This window comes from Saccostrea echinata, unplaced genomic scaffold, assembly GCF_033153115.1.
Source record: "Saccostrea echinata isolate AGI-Se365-2 ecotype Australia unplaced genomic scaffold, CSIRO_AGI_Sech_v1 ptg000047l, whole genome shotgun sequence".
Lineage (NCBI taxonomy): Eukaryota > Metazoa > Mollusca > Bivalvia > Ostreida > Ostreidae > Saccostrea > Saccostrea echinata.
Genome location: NW_026889796.1, coordinates 4,756,412 through 4,770,855, shown reverse-complemented (window position 1 = coordinate 4,770,855; position 14,444 = coordinate 4,756,412). Strand labels below are relative to the sequence as shown.

General features: G+C 32.0%; 1 protein-coding gene across 1 annotated transcript in view; it reads right to left on the bottom strand.

The window, feature by feature from the left end:
• Window positions 1-985: 985 nt before the first annotated feature.
• Window positions 986-14,444, bottom strand: part of LOC133202446 (G-protein coupled receptor dmsr-1-like) — a 45,184-nt gene continuing 31,725 nt past the window's right edge. Inside the window, exon 3 of the mRNA XM_061338271.1 lies at window positions 986-3,487. Coding sequence (XP_061194255.1) covers window positions 2,264-3,433 — 1,170 coding nt within the window. The 5' untranslated portion in view covers window positions 3,434-3,487 and the 3' untranslated portion in view covers window positions 986-2,263. The remainder of the gene's footprint in view (window positions 3,488-14,444) is intronic.

Sequence of the window (14,444 nt, the reverse complement as noted above, 5' to 3'; positions counted from 1 at the left end):
AAAATATCCAAATATGAAACAGATGTGTCAGACTCTGTGGTCTCCAAAAACCACATAGATATTGTCAATCAGAAACTCAAGCATCTTTTTAATGTCAACTTAAGAGTACTTGTGTGTACAATCAGAATGTTTCTTAACAAAATAATTTTGCAAATGACCAATGACAAGGTAAGTATATTTACGAGTTCCATTTTTATTGAAAAAGCAGCTGTCAATTATATCAAAAAGCCTGGACTTTAATTTATCGTGGGGAATGGTTGTGTATAAAGTAGAAAAGTCGTAAGTTTTTAAGCTGTTGATTTTGGTAAAATCTTGTGATTTCAAATTTTCCAAAAGTTCCTTGGAATTTTTAAGTATCCACATCTGATTTACACCACTTCTCGAATATATTGTTGCACAGTACCCTTGAATTGATTTTTTAAAAAAGAAATACTTCTCTTTGTGAAAAATTTTTAGTAAAAGAAATTGCATCTTTTTCTAAACAAGAGTACATGTATTACTTTGATCTAATTTTAGTATAAAAAAAAAAGTGCACAGTAATTCTAGTTGCTTGAGACATTTACTTTATGAGGACATATTCTAGCCAACGTCCACTCGCTGTCCCTTTCGTTTAACGGTTTAAGGATTAGCATTTTTAATCGGTGCTGCAAAATGTACTAAGCTTGCCAGTATTGTCAAGGCATTAAAAATATCAAATTTTTACCTTACTAAACATATACAATTTTGGTGTCAATGCTACAAGACCTACTTATCAATCCTAAAACATTCGATTATATCAAATTTTTACCTTAGTGCATTTTTAAGTCAATGCTGCAAGACGTATATGTACTTCTCTATCCAGCAAAGTCAAAGCATTCAGAAATATCAAATTTTTACCTTACATGAATAATACATATGTCAGTCTCATTTTCTGTCTTTGGGGTGATATTAAACAGTGTGGGATAATAAAATCTTGAATAATCAATTAATTTTTTATATTCTTTTATTTAAAGGTGTATTTATCGTGCATTGCCACTTTATAAATTGCTAACAATGAACAATATTACAAACAAAGTTTTAGCAGACTTAGTCATACATAAACAAGATGGATCATGCATTTTCTGAACAATATCCAAGAGTACTAAACTTTTTATCATATAGTTGTCTTAAACTGCAAGTCAACATGTGCATTATAATTCAGCTTGACTAAACACGGAAGCTGCTACAACAGTTTACAGCTCTCAAATAATATTATATTTTACCCTTCACTTTTCTAAACTTTTGCAGTTTGATTTTCTTCTTATATACGTAGAATTTGGAAAACAAATCTGCGAGTTAATTGACATAATCTTGTATACCCATCACAGATGCTTTGCAATCTCTTTGACTATTATATGTTGAACTGCAATACAATACAGAAAATAGAAATATCCAGATATTGTCAATGAATATTCATTATCCTGTGTGTCTTTTATGAGTTTAAAATTAAGCACATCTGTAACTCTTTAATTCGCATAATCATGAATGTACAATTTCTTTATTTTTAATCTTATACATTTTGGCGGTAATCCTAAATCTAAATTATAGACAACGTAAAAGACACTTAAATATCCACCCTGCTTAGTACCATAAGTACTTTGTACAGTATATGTTCGAAAACCCACTGTTGATTACACTAGCACTCCTTTCTTTCCATCATGTGAGCAAACTCGTACATATGTCATTGATCTTAAGAATCATATCAAACAATCAATGAACAATTTCATGTAGTTCGTTCTTTAAATTCATCAAAGTAACTTTTCTTCTGTAGACTTGGAATCCATTTACTTTCCTGGTCTTACTTTTCATCAACCCATACATGTATCACCCTTCCTTAAATTTCATCCCTCCATCACTTTAAGCCATTTCCAAATACTAAGAATTTTTTTTTCCGGACGCAGAGGTTCTGAAATAAACTTTTTAGAAAAAACACTGGACTAGTATTATGGTTCTTTAAAACAGCTACTTATATATGACACCAAGAAAATAAATTGGGCTTCTCTCGCAATTGATGGAGAAAGAACCCAGCGCACTCAACCCAGTGGTTCAGATGGAGTATTGAAAACTGGTTCAAATATTTTCCCTAAAAACATGTTTTTTTCAAACAAAATTAAAAACTATACAAATCGTTATAATAATCATGAAATACTGCCATATATGAAATGTTATAATATTTTGTTTGATCCAGTCGTGACTATGTAATGAAACAACACAGTACGATGATTGATTGCATTTGCCTTGGGTTTTAAACAAACGTGGCCGCGTTATTGCTGTGTCCATTATTCATTGTCGCCATATAATTTTTGTTTCCATTTGCTGTTGTGTTGAGTTGAACCTTAAGAAAACCCATTCCATCTTTTGGACAGCAGTGACAGAAAATTCGGACAAACGTGTCTCTGAATTGTTTACTCATACTACAGTACAGGACAAAATTCACGGAATTATTGCACAGTGCCACAATATCCAATACATCCCCGAGTTTATTATAGACCTTCGTCTCCCATTCAGGATTGGAACTTACAATCAGAGTTAGAATCCCTTGCGGAAGTTCCGTTATCAAGAACATAACAACCACAGCAAGTAGCATGCCTGTCGTACGGTTGTGTTCATGATGGCGATCAGCATCTTCCTTTTTCCCAAATCTTTTCAGCTCTTTTCGCTTTATGTAGGCCTTATGCATGGCGTATATCAACAAAAGAGTAAGAATCGTCAACATGAAACATGGAACCAGTTTGAATAATATTGAATGTATATACTGGTTAGCGTCATCAAACCATTCATCTTTTAGCGACTCCGATTTAGCAGACATATACAACTCTGTTTCATTGTCATAGCTATAGCTGTTGATTGCATAATTAGGTATGCTGAGAACGATAATGGAAATGTACACACTACATATCACGATTTTGGCTCGAAATGGTGAGCACCAAACAGTTCCATAGGTAGGAAACCAAATGAATAGAAATCTGAATATCGCTAATGCTATGGTTAGCCACACGGCTATTGAATGGCAAACAAGGCTGAAACTGGCATGAAACAGCAAGAAGATTATAGCACTGTAGTCTCTCGTTTGAAAATATTTCAAATTAGGGTCTTTAAGTATGTAGAACTTCGTCACGAAAGGGAGATAATCCAACATTTTTAAAGTATCTGCGACAGCTAACCATGTTAGTATCACATTGACGGAAGTAACCATGTTCTTTCGTGTAAGCACAACAATATTCGCTAAGTTGGAAATAATTCCGAAAGTACAAACAAACACACTGATGTATCCATGATATCCTGCGTAACTCTTATAGAATTCTGTTAAAGATTGAAAGTCGTCTACAGTCGTTTTATTAATAGTGCTGGCAGAGAATGATAAGTTTTCTGAGATATTTTGAACGCTGGATTCATAGTTGTAGACGTATGCCATACTTCGCAGTACTTGCTGACTTGGTCTAGAAGATTAATTTAGGTCAACATCCTCCTGAAACGAAACAATTGCGAGTTTTCAAAATTTGTTTATACGAATGCATATCATCTAAATCGTTGAGCAATGTATTTTAATATGTGCATGCATTTGCTTAAAACCACCTTTCAGGTCAAAATACATGTAAGTCATATGAGTGAATTGGTTCCTGTATCAAAAGTTTATAACAATTTACTTAGTGCACGACATGTTGCTTTTTTGTCTAAAAGCTCCTCAATTAGTTTGTGTTTTTAAAATCAAAATCATCGCAAACCTTGATACACACTTTGATTACAGTTATTTCAAAGCAAGATGTTGTATTTGTCCTCGTTTAATTTCTTACGATCACCATGACTTTCAACCAGAAAAAAACCGCCTTAACAGCCAAGGAATATACATGTACTTTGTATTTCAGTCAGAACTGACAATAAAATAGGAAAATATAACCCAGTTTTGCCCATTAGTACGTTTAATTTCATGTCGATGACGAATAAATACCAAACAGAACAGAAGGACATCGGCCTTAGTGACAGACGTAAGGAGTTTAATTGATCCTTCTGGATGTTACATAAATTTAAGTTTACTTAAAATTTTTTATTGTAATCAATAAGTGTCCTCCTTGAATGTTCAAGTCTGAAATATTGTATAGTGATGTATTATAATGGTCATTTTGTTTCATGTCTTAGGAGAGGCAGAGATTGACCAATCAAAATCAAGCAATTAAAATTCTGGCCACGCGGTGCGTCACTCTGCCTCTTCTCCCACCTACAGCCTTGGAGGACGGACGTTTTTTCAAGTTTGTTATTTATTTTATCAAGTATTTGGTGAGTTAAATTATTTTATCATGTCTTCAATGGGCAAAACTTCGGTTGTCATTCTTGGTCATTCAATTGTGCGTCGTTTTCACGAATTCTTGAAACATGGTGATGACATTAGATATTCTGCAAATCTTGGTCTGGAAAAAACGCATTCCGTTTTGTACAGGGGTGTGGGTGGAAGGAAGGTTCGTGATATAATATCTAAGGATATGGAGAGTGTATTTGCTTTAGGTCCCGAGGTAGTTGTTCTAATGATCGGGGAGAACGACATCGTTCCCAGTACAGATCCTACATTGTTGGCCGCAGAAATTGAAACTATGGTATCGGTGATGCATCGCCGCTATAATGTTGCGAAAATAATTGTTTGCAAATTATTGCCAAGATTTAAGGTTAATTTCGAGTACAATGATGTAGCAGACAAAGTGAATGAAATACTGAGAGATGCATTGCCATCACTAGGTTATTGTGTATTTTGGGAACACGGGAATTATTTTGTTTCTCCCCAGGACGGAGATTGTAGTCGGAAATTTGTATCCGACGGAGTTCATCTGAACAAACAAGGGAATGTACAGTTATATAGGAGTATAAGGGGAGCGTTAATTTCAGTGAGAAAATAGATTTTCGAGAAAATTTAACAAGATTGTCACTTTTATCCTTTCTCCAAAATCATTTGGATACGGTACATGTAACAAAATTAAATTTGGCAGTTTTTATAAATTAATTATTTAATTACAGTGTAATATTAAAAAAAAAAATTAAATCTGCTTATCAGATATTGGCTTGCCAATCATTGCCTTTTTTCACTTTAATTTCAACCTTTACGTTGAAATTCATTATTAAAAATTTTGTGACTTTTACAGTACTATAGGCATGACCTAAGTATGTGTTTCAGGCATTCAATGTGCTTGCCAGTTTAAACCCGTTTGGGGTTTTTCATTTTAGTTTCAACTTTTACCCTGGCGATTTTTCCATCGATTTTATTTGATTTATCTAGGAATGTATTTTAATTAATGCGTTCCGGATTTATTTTTTTTCTGTGAATGAAAATCGTTGGAGAAATGTCTGCCAATTTGTTTGTTACGGTATTAGTTGATTACTAAATTTGTTTAATTTTACGGTACTCTAGGCAAGGCCTAAGTACAAGTTTCAGGCAGTCTTTTGTATTTGCCATTTTGTACCCGCTTGGGTTTTTTCGTTTTAGTTTCAGCTTTTACCCTGGCGATTTTTCCATCGATTTTATTTGATTTATCTAGGAATGTATTTTAATTAATGCGTTCCGGATTTATCCTTTTTTCTGTGAATGAAAATCGTTGGAGAAATGTCTGCCAATTTGTTTGTTACGGTATTAGATGATTACTAAAACTGTTTAATTTTACGGTACTCTAGGCAAGGCCTAAGTACAAGTTTCAGGCAGTCTTTTGTACTTGCCATTTTGTACCCGCTTGGGTTTTTTCGTTTTAGTTTCAGCTTTTACCCTGGCGATTTTTCCATCGATTTTATTTGATTTATCTAGGAATGTATTTTAATTAATGCGTTCCGGATTTATCCTTTTTTCTGTGAATGAAAATCGTTGGAGAAATGTCTGCCAATTTGTTTGTTACGGTATTAGTTGATTACTAAAACTGTTTAATTTTACGGTACTCTAGGCAAGGCCTAAGTACAAGTTTCAGGCAGTCTTTTGTACTTGCCATTTTGTACCCGCTTGGGTTTTTTCGTTTTAGTTTCAGCTTTTACCCTGGCGATTTTTCCATCAATTTTATTTGATTTATAGGAATGCATTTTAATTAATGCGTTCTGAATTTATCCTTGTTTCTGAGAATGAAAATCGTTGGAGAAATGTCTGCCAATTTGTTTGTTACGGTATTAGTTGATTACTAAAACTGTTTAATTTTACGGTACTCTAGGCAAGGCCTAAGTACAAGTCTCGGGCAGTCATTGTACTTGCCAGTCTGTACCCGCTTGGGTTTTCGTTTTAGTTCCTTAATTATCCTTTTTTTTCTGAGAAATCGTTCGGAAAATGAACGTTTACCAATTTGTTTGTTGCGGTATATTTGTTGTTTATTTAAATTCCGTTCTATACTCGCTGTCCCTTTTTGACATTCATGTATCATGCACACGTTTTGTTTGATCAATGATTCACGGTTTTATTGGTGTGCATCAGCACTTAGATTTATCGTTAAATATGCATACTAAGTTACTCATATTGAATTGTGGCTTAATAATTAAAAATAATTAAAAAAAAACAACAAAAAAAAACAAGTTCTACATTTTAGGTTTATTGCTTATAGATGCTTTATATAAAAGTATTATTTTGAGTGTTTGGACGGCGTTTCTTTGTGAATTAAATCTGCTTTGATTATTTTAGGACCACCATGTTCAGTTTTATTGCTTGTTTGAAAAACAATTAACAATGCGTAGTTGTCTTTGGTAAAGGCACTACAGCCTACTTTGGGATTTGACACGGTACGAGGTAAATCGACTTCAAAAGTGGTGATTTATTACTGATGTCAGCGTTCTGTTTATGTGGCTGCTAGTCCTTACTGACCAGCAGCGGTTCCAGAGAAGTTGATTAATGGCTTCTGCAGTCGCTCAATGTGGTGTGATTGCTAATACAGTCATGCGGGAAATGTCGGTCTGTTTCAGAACAATACTGGTTCTATTCTTTATTGTGATATTTCCGGGATAAATTTTGTCATCAACTGTAATAGGTACAGGGTGTAATTTAACGGAAAGTACGGAAAGTGACTGTTGGAAAAAGTCTCAGGTTAGACAACTTTCAAGTTGGTTTTATCAGATGTACACTTTGTATTCCATGCATTCAAGTGGTTATACAATCATTACAATGTATTTTTAAGTATTAACATGATCACATGCGTGGTCAAGGTACTTATACGATCTGACTCGTGCAATTCTGGTCAATTGACATTTAACGTTTGGCCTATACGACTTTGTATTTGATGCATGCAAGTGGAGATATAATGTATTTTTAAGTATTAACATGCTCATATGCGTGGTCATAGTACCGGTATATCTTATCTGACTCATGCAGTTCCGATCAATTGACATTTAGGCCTACATTATGTTAAATATTGGAAATGTACTTCTGCCTCAATTTTACAATTCTATATTTTAAGCGTTTTCAGACCCATTTTCATGATTTTTCTGTTAAGTCTAAGTTGTAATTACTGGAAATTTGGATTATCTCCCTTTACAAAATTGGTTTATTTCTCCTATTTATATTTTGTGTCTGCTAAAATTATATGCCATTGTTAATAATACTTTTGAGAATTTCAAACAAATTATTAAACGTCACAAAGGTGGCAACACACGACAAACTGTTTTACAGACTTTTTATTCATTTAAGGAGGATAAGATATGGTGTTCTAGTGATGAGAGGATTATGGAAAGAAATAAGCAATTTAATGTGTAACTGGGCTATCAAAATACTTATTGCATTAATATAAATAAATTAATTTATTAGAGGGAGAAATGTAAAATCAATCTTTTACCATCATTATGAAGTCAACATCCGGTGATAACGAAAAATTGCGTGTGTTCACATTTGGGTCTATAGGTCACTTTAACAAGATTAACCTGTGATAAATATCTAGAGCCCTGACATCAATTGAACTGAAGAAAATAAATAACACTCTGATATACAATTATCTTGAATGCAGTGCGACCTAAGTGGCATTGACCAAATAATCTATCTTTTTTTTTTTTTAGAAAGCTCACTTCTGGTGGAACTGATTGAAGAAATCTTTTTGAATCTTTATTCTGGAGTTTTCATTGAGGCTATACAAAAAAAAAACGAATTGTGTAATTTTGTTCCCGTTATCTACGATTAGATTAAATTCATTAAAAATAATTCTCAGTTTTGACATGTTTTAGCCGTGCTTTGGCAGAAAACTCTTTTCAATAAAATTAAGTTTGGAGTAAAGACAAAGATATTAAAATTTGATTTTTCAAAATTTATAAGCTGTTCATATACATTGTAGCATCTTGTTGCTCACCTAACAGAACTACTTTGAACTGTAGTTAACTATTATAATAGTTTACTATAGTTAATTATAATTAATCAGAGTGCCAAAGGTGTCATTATCGTAAATCAAAGCTTCTAAAGTTATTAAAAATTTTCATAGTGATCACAATGAAGAGTAAATCAAAGTTTTCAAGCTTATCTCTATAGTACACAATTCTCAGTTTCGAAGATATCACTAAGAATAACTATATTTTCCACAGTGTCAATGTTATCAGTATAATTTAGTATTGTTTTCTAAAGTTAAATATATTTTACTAAATAGTATATTTTGTTATGGCTGTTATGGATGTGCTTAGTAAAATCTATTATCAGTCATGGCTTTTCAGGAAGACTAATAAGGAAAAAGTATCTTTTGAAAACTGGAAATTGTTGAAATAAATCTACTGTAAATAATTTTGATATGCATATTTTAACTATATATTAAAGTTCTTCAATTTGCTTGCGTATTTCAATTTTACGTGCAACCATTTTATTGTAATTGTTGTTCTCACCAATTATTAGGTCATTTTTTTTTTTACTACGGTTTACTCCATTAACCCGATCAATACGGGGCTGAATGTGGGTGTGAACGGTCGACAGGGGATACTTACTCCTCCTAGGCACCTGATCGCAATTCTGGTTTTGTCAAGTTCATTATTCTCATTTTTCCTGGATTGATCACTATTCGATATCTTCAAGTTTTACATTGTTGTGTATACAGCTATGTATTGTAGGAAAAAAGATTTTCTCTAAAAATTTGATGCATGAAGAACCACTTTTTGCAAGACAGTCATTTTATCTCTCTAAATCAATTCGCAATCAACAATCCCGTTTAAAGGCAGCATTTTGCAGATATCTATTACAAGGTCATTATATGACCTTGTTTGCAAATACAACCTTCATTCGGTAGAATATTCACTGCCATTTTTATTACAAAAACGCCATTATTTTTAAACTGTTTTGTCTATGAATAACTCCGTTTATCCAGACCATACAGTATGTGTACAGTGGACAGGGGATGTTTACTCCTCCTGTTCTCATCTCTGATGTTTACTAGTAATTCCAGGGTCCCTGTTTGCTCGGCTTTCTATTTATTACGCTTAATTGGATTTTTAAGGTTGGCCACTGTTTGTTATCTTTATATTTCATTTGAAGTATTGAAAAATTCAGAAAAAAGGAAGTAGTGTCTATGAATATCATTTGTAAAATATGAAAAATTAATACAAAAACGTCTCAGATGGTTTTACCTGCTCTCATTTAAATGCAGTTGACATTAACTAATCGTCATCAGAATTCTATTTTATCTTCCTTTATATGTTTGTATTTTTTAAGACGGAAATATCAGGGATATACATGCAACTAATGATTTTTAAGACCTTTCCAACAGTATTGTTGGTGATAGTGACACAGTATCTTTTGAATAATGGTATTTCCGTCTATACATCGCGAGGTGCCTTTATCTTGCATCGATCTTGAGCTATATTAATGAATTATGAGACTGATTCTCATTATCCATTGTAAATTTTGACAGCAAATGGTCAAGGATCCTTTTGATAAGAGACACGAAATTGAATGTTATTTCAGCTGACATCAAAAATATTTTTTCTATTGCAATTTTCAGTAAAATGTCCTTTTATTGACTACCAAATATAATACAATGCCCAATTCAATTATAAAAGTCTATTAATAAACAAGTTCAATTTGATTTGATTTATTCAGTGGCAGATGAAATGTTTAGGATTAACATTAATCAAATAAAAAATCCCCAAATTGTGCGAAATAAATCCGGCATCTATTGTTCACAATTCTATTTCTACAAAGCAAAATAATCCCGTTTTAATCAAAGTGCGGAAGTTTTTTAACCAAATGAATTGTCCAAGGAACAGCTGAGAACCATCTCAAACATCTAACCAAATAAATTGTCCAAGACACAGAACATGTGACATGACTTACTAAAGATAATCGTAATAATCTATTCCTCAATCTCCTTTCTTATCTAGCTTATGTTTGCCGAAAACAATTAATTAATGTTATTTTGAAGTAGGAAGATTTCACTGGGTACAAAATTTCACAGTAATTGTGAATCTTTTTGTGATAAAAAGAAACATCGTGAAGGATATTTTCCGACCACCAAAAAGGCATTTTATTCTTAAAACGAGTGGGCGATAATCTTTTATCGCTGTTGACACTGTACCCTAAGTAACAGTGCCATATGGCGACTATTACAGGACAGATGACAGGATACAGATTTTAAGTATGGTCTTCATCAACAGAATTAACACCAAAATGCTCTTGTTTTCGCTTTTTACTTATAATAAAAGAATTAAAGCTAGATACTAAAGTGCAGAGACTTGTCAAAGTGCTTGCTTAAGGTACAATAATCTGAAGAAGTCTTTTATATAATTCACACCAACATACTGAAAGTACAAATAGACGTCTGAATGTTTTTCTTTAGGAAAAAAAAAAAAAAAACAATAGTGCCCATCGGCCAATTTTACAATACTTTATTTAATGCAAAACGAAGAAACAGATTTTTTTTTTTTGGTCAAACGAATTTTTATATCCCTATGAAGCAAAATTTATTCACAAACTTTTATATGAGAAGAAGAAAACAGTTGCTGTGGCCTTCAATTCGGCATTGAGATATTTCATAAATTAGCCTAACGATAGTATACGTCGACTCGATATATCCCAGTGAACGTGATATTAAAGACACCACAAACTCTACCATATCTGTTTCATATTTGGATCTTTTTCTATCTATCGATGATAAGAGCCAACTAACCACTAAACTGTATGACAAACAAGATAACTTCAGCTTTTCCATTGTCAACTTTTCTTATTTATGCAGTAACATTCCGCTATCACCTGCATAAATTATGCTGTTTGCGTCTCCCAACTTATTCGATACACAAGAGCATGCACTGAGTACGATCAATTTTTAAATCAAGGCAGACTGCTGACAGATAAGTTGATGTCACAGGAATTTCAAGAACATCTTTTAAAGTCAGTATTTCGTAAATTCTTTTGTCGTTATAATGACCTTGTCAAGGAAAATAACCTATCATAGGGTCGAATTTTGCCTGACAGTTTCATACCAATTGTTAAGTACTTGTTTTTATACTAAATTTGATTACAGAATGCTCCGTCTACCTGATCAATACATAAGACTTACGCGCGGTCAATAGGGGATGCTTATTCCTCCTAGTCATCTGATCCCACTTCTGGAATTTCCAGGGGTCTGTTTTTTATGCCCTGAGGCCTGTTCAACAGAGCTAACGTTCGCGAGCGCTCGCGAACATTTCTGTTGGAAAGATAAGGAATTTTGGCGAGCGCTCGCGAACGTTCGCTCTGTTGAACAGGCCTCTGATCACAGATTTGTATTGTTGGTAGATTTGTTGAGATCGATCACTGTTCATTATCTTCACCTGTTTCTTTCTAAATTGGCTTTAATAAATATTAAGAAAGACTTAAGACGAGAAACAAATATAAGCATTGTTTTAAAGATTGTAAAATTTGTTCAACTAAATTATCTTTAATTTTGGATATATGTTTAATAGTCATGTTAAAATCAATAAAACAGGGAAAACCAAACAAAACATTTTCCTTAGGAGCAATTTATCCCAGTGCAGCGAAATGAATATATATATATATATATATATATATATATATATATATATATATATATATATATATATATATATATATATATATATATATATATATATATATATATGATATCACAATTAAATAGTGAAAGTTATAAGTTTACATTTCCTTTATAATGGTGAGTTCCTCGTAGAATTTGTCTGCAAATCCCAAAATCTTGTTTTATTAATGCAAATAAAACAAAAATAAAAAGGTATTCTTAAATGGATATCAAATCAATTAAATCTGAAAAAATCAATCTACAATATGTTTATATTTAAAAACAAACGTACAAGTTACAAACATGTTAAAAAATGGATTGAGATGAACGATCTATATATAGTAATTTAATTTCGCTACTCATCTAAAAGATTCTATTTTACAAAGGCCATGCAAGTAATCCAGGAGAACTGTACAGATATACTCGTATAATATGATAGGGAAAGTCTCTAAAGCCGATTACGTCAATACCTTATAGCAGTTATGACAAAGTAATCCGCAAAACCAATTTTCCAATCATCCCCTCATTAACCCGCACGACCAAGGAAAATGTCCAACTTCCAGCGGAAATCTTATAAAGTTCGTTATCTCTAGGAATTATATTTTTCTGCCCCAAAAAACCCATAAGCTTCCAATTTACAAAATGTCTCATAGCATTTGTATAGAAAATAGTTATTAATGACGGAATGGAAATTGCCCGACATTCTATGCCAAATTAATGATGTCCTCTAGGTAGAGAGGGATACTGAATTAATACGCGTATTGTAGTTTCTGTCAACTCAACATTCATGTTGTCAGTAATTAGAAAAATGAAAGCATATATATTTGCTGTAGATAATATTAATAAAGGAATAAAAGGATGCAGTGTATATAACTGCTAAGATTCATGAATTGTTCACTGAGATTAAAACATAACCGACCCGATCAACAAGTGTGTGTGTATGTGTGTGTATATTAACTTCTAAGTTGAAAAACAAGTACTCTTTAAAAATAAAATATTGCATATAACGAAATATTCAACAAACTTGTGAAATATTCTGCAACTAGAGATATATCAACATAAAACTTTATCATTAATTATTTTGTGAATAAAGGTTTTGAAAACAACATACATTTCATCTATATGGTTAATTTTTCAACAAATCCAAAATAAAGTAACTATACATTTAGCACATAATGGAATTTTGCTTTTGCAAGTAAAGTTTGTGAACTTTGTTTATTTAAATAAATTTTAAAGTTTAAAAAGGTTCAGCGGATGTGTGTGAGCTCTTTGTCCTTCGTTCCTGCTTAATCAATGTAATATAATTCTATGAATGAAAATAAGTTAAATTCAGGGGCGAAGTAATGCACACATTTTTTGATGAATTTAAATTGATTTTAGAAATGCTTTTATTTCTTATAAGTTTTAGTGCTGGCAATTAGTAATAGTGCATTTATTGCATTGAATACAATTATTGATGATATTCATTTATTTGACTTACAAAAAATACTTTTAAATCTTAATATGTATACTTACTGCTTGGGAATTTATAATAAATGTTATCTAATTTTAGTGGAGAATTGTCATAGAGGTCTGTTGAGCTTAAAAGGAATTAGGTATCATGTTGACAAACAATAATTGTGTCATACAATTAATAATTTAATTTTAAGAATACAAAATAGTTTTTATTTAGAGTTTATATTTTAGAAACTAGAATCTCTAATTATGTAGAGTCAAGATAACAAAGGATTATCCATTAATGTATCCAAATTAAATACATCATACATTTGTATTCCTCCAGCTTATTTTTTTCACGTTCGCCCGATCTTGACAAGGAGCATACGGCGGGTGTGACCTCGGCAGGGGATGCTTACTCCTCCATGGTACCTGATACAACCTCTGATGTTTTTAGAGGTCTGTTTTTTCTCTGCTAAATCTGTATTGTTTCAATGGACTTTTGAGCTTGCTCATTGATCTTTATCTTCTTATTTTATTCAACATTAAGTTTAAAGCTCCTCCACACATACACAGCTTACGTTTTTCATACTACTGAGCATTATTTTTAACAAGTGTACCAACCTTTAAAAACTGCCTAGGAATTGAAATATAATTTGTTCAATTTTTTAAATTTTATTTTCACAAGTTTTAAGATTTTTTCCATCAGGTTTTGTTTTTGTTATTATAGCACAACAACTTTTATTTTTCCTGGCATATATTAAGCTCATAAAACAAAAACTAAAACTTAATTTTATCAGTTAACATATTTTTTAAAGATATTAATAAAGTAATAAAAAAATCAAATTAACTTACTTTCTCTAAAATACATGGATGAAAAATTAAGGCAGACTCCTGATAGTATAAGTATAATAAAAACATCAATGATTTAAATTAAACAGGAAAATGAAATAATTTCAAATTTATATTGATATAGAAAAATTATTTTCAAAATCCTTGATATCAAAGTTCCTTTTCAGAGAATTATCTTTCCTGTGACATGTACCTAGCTGG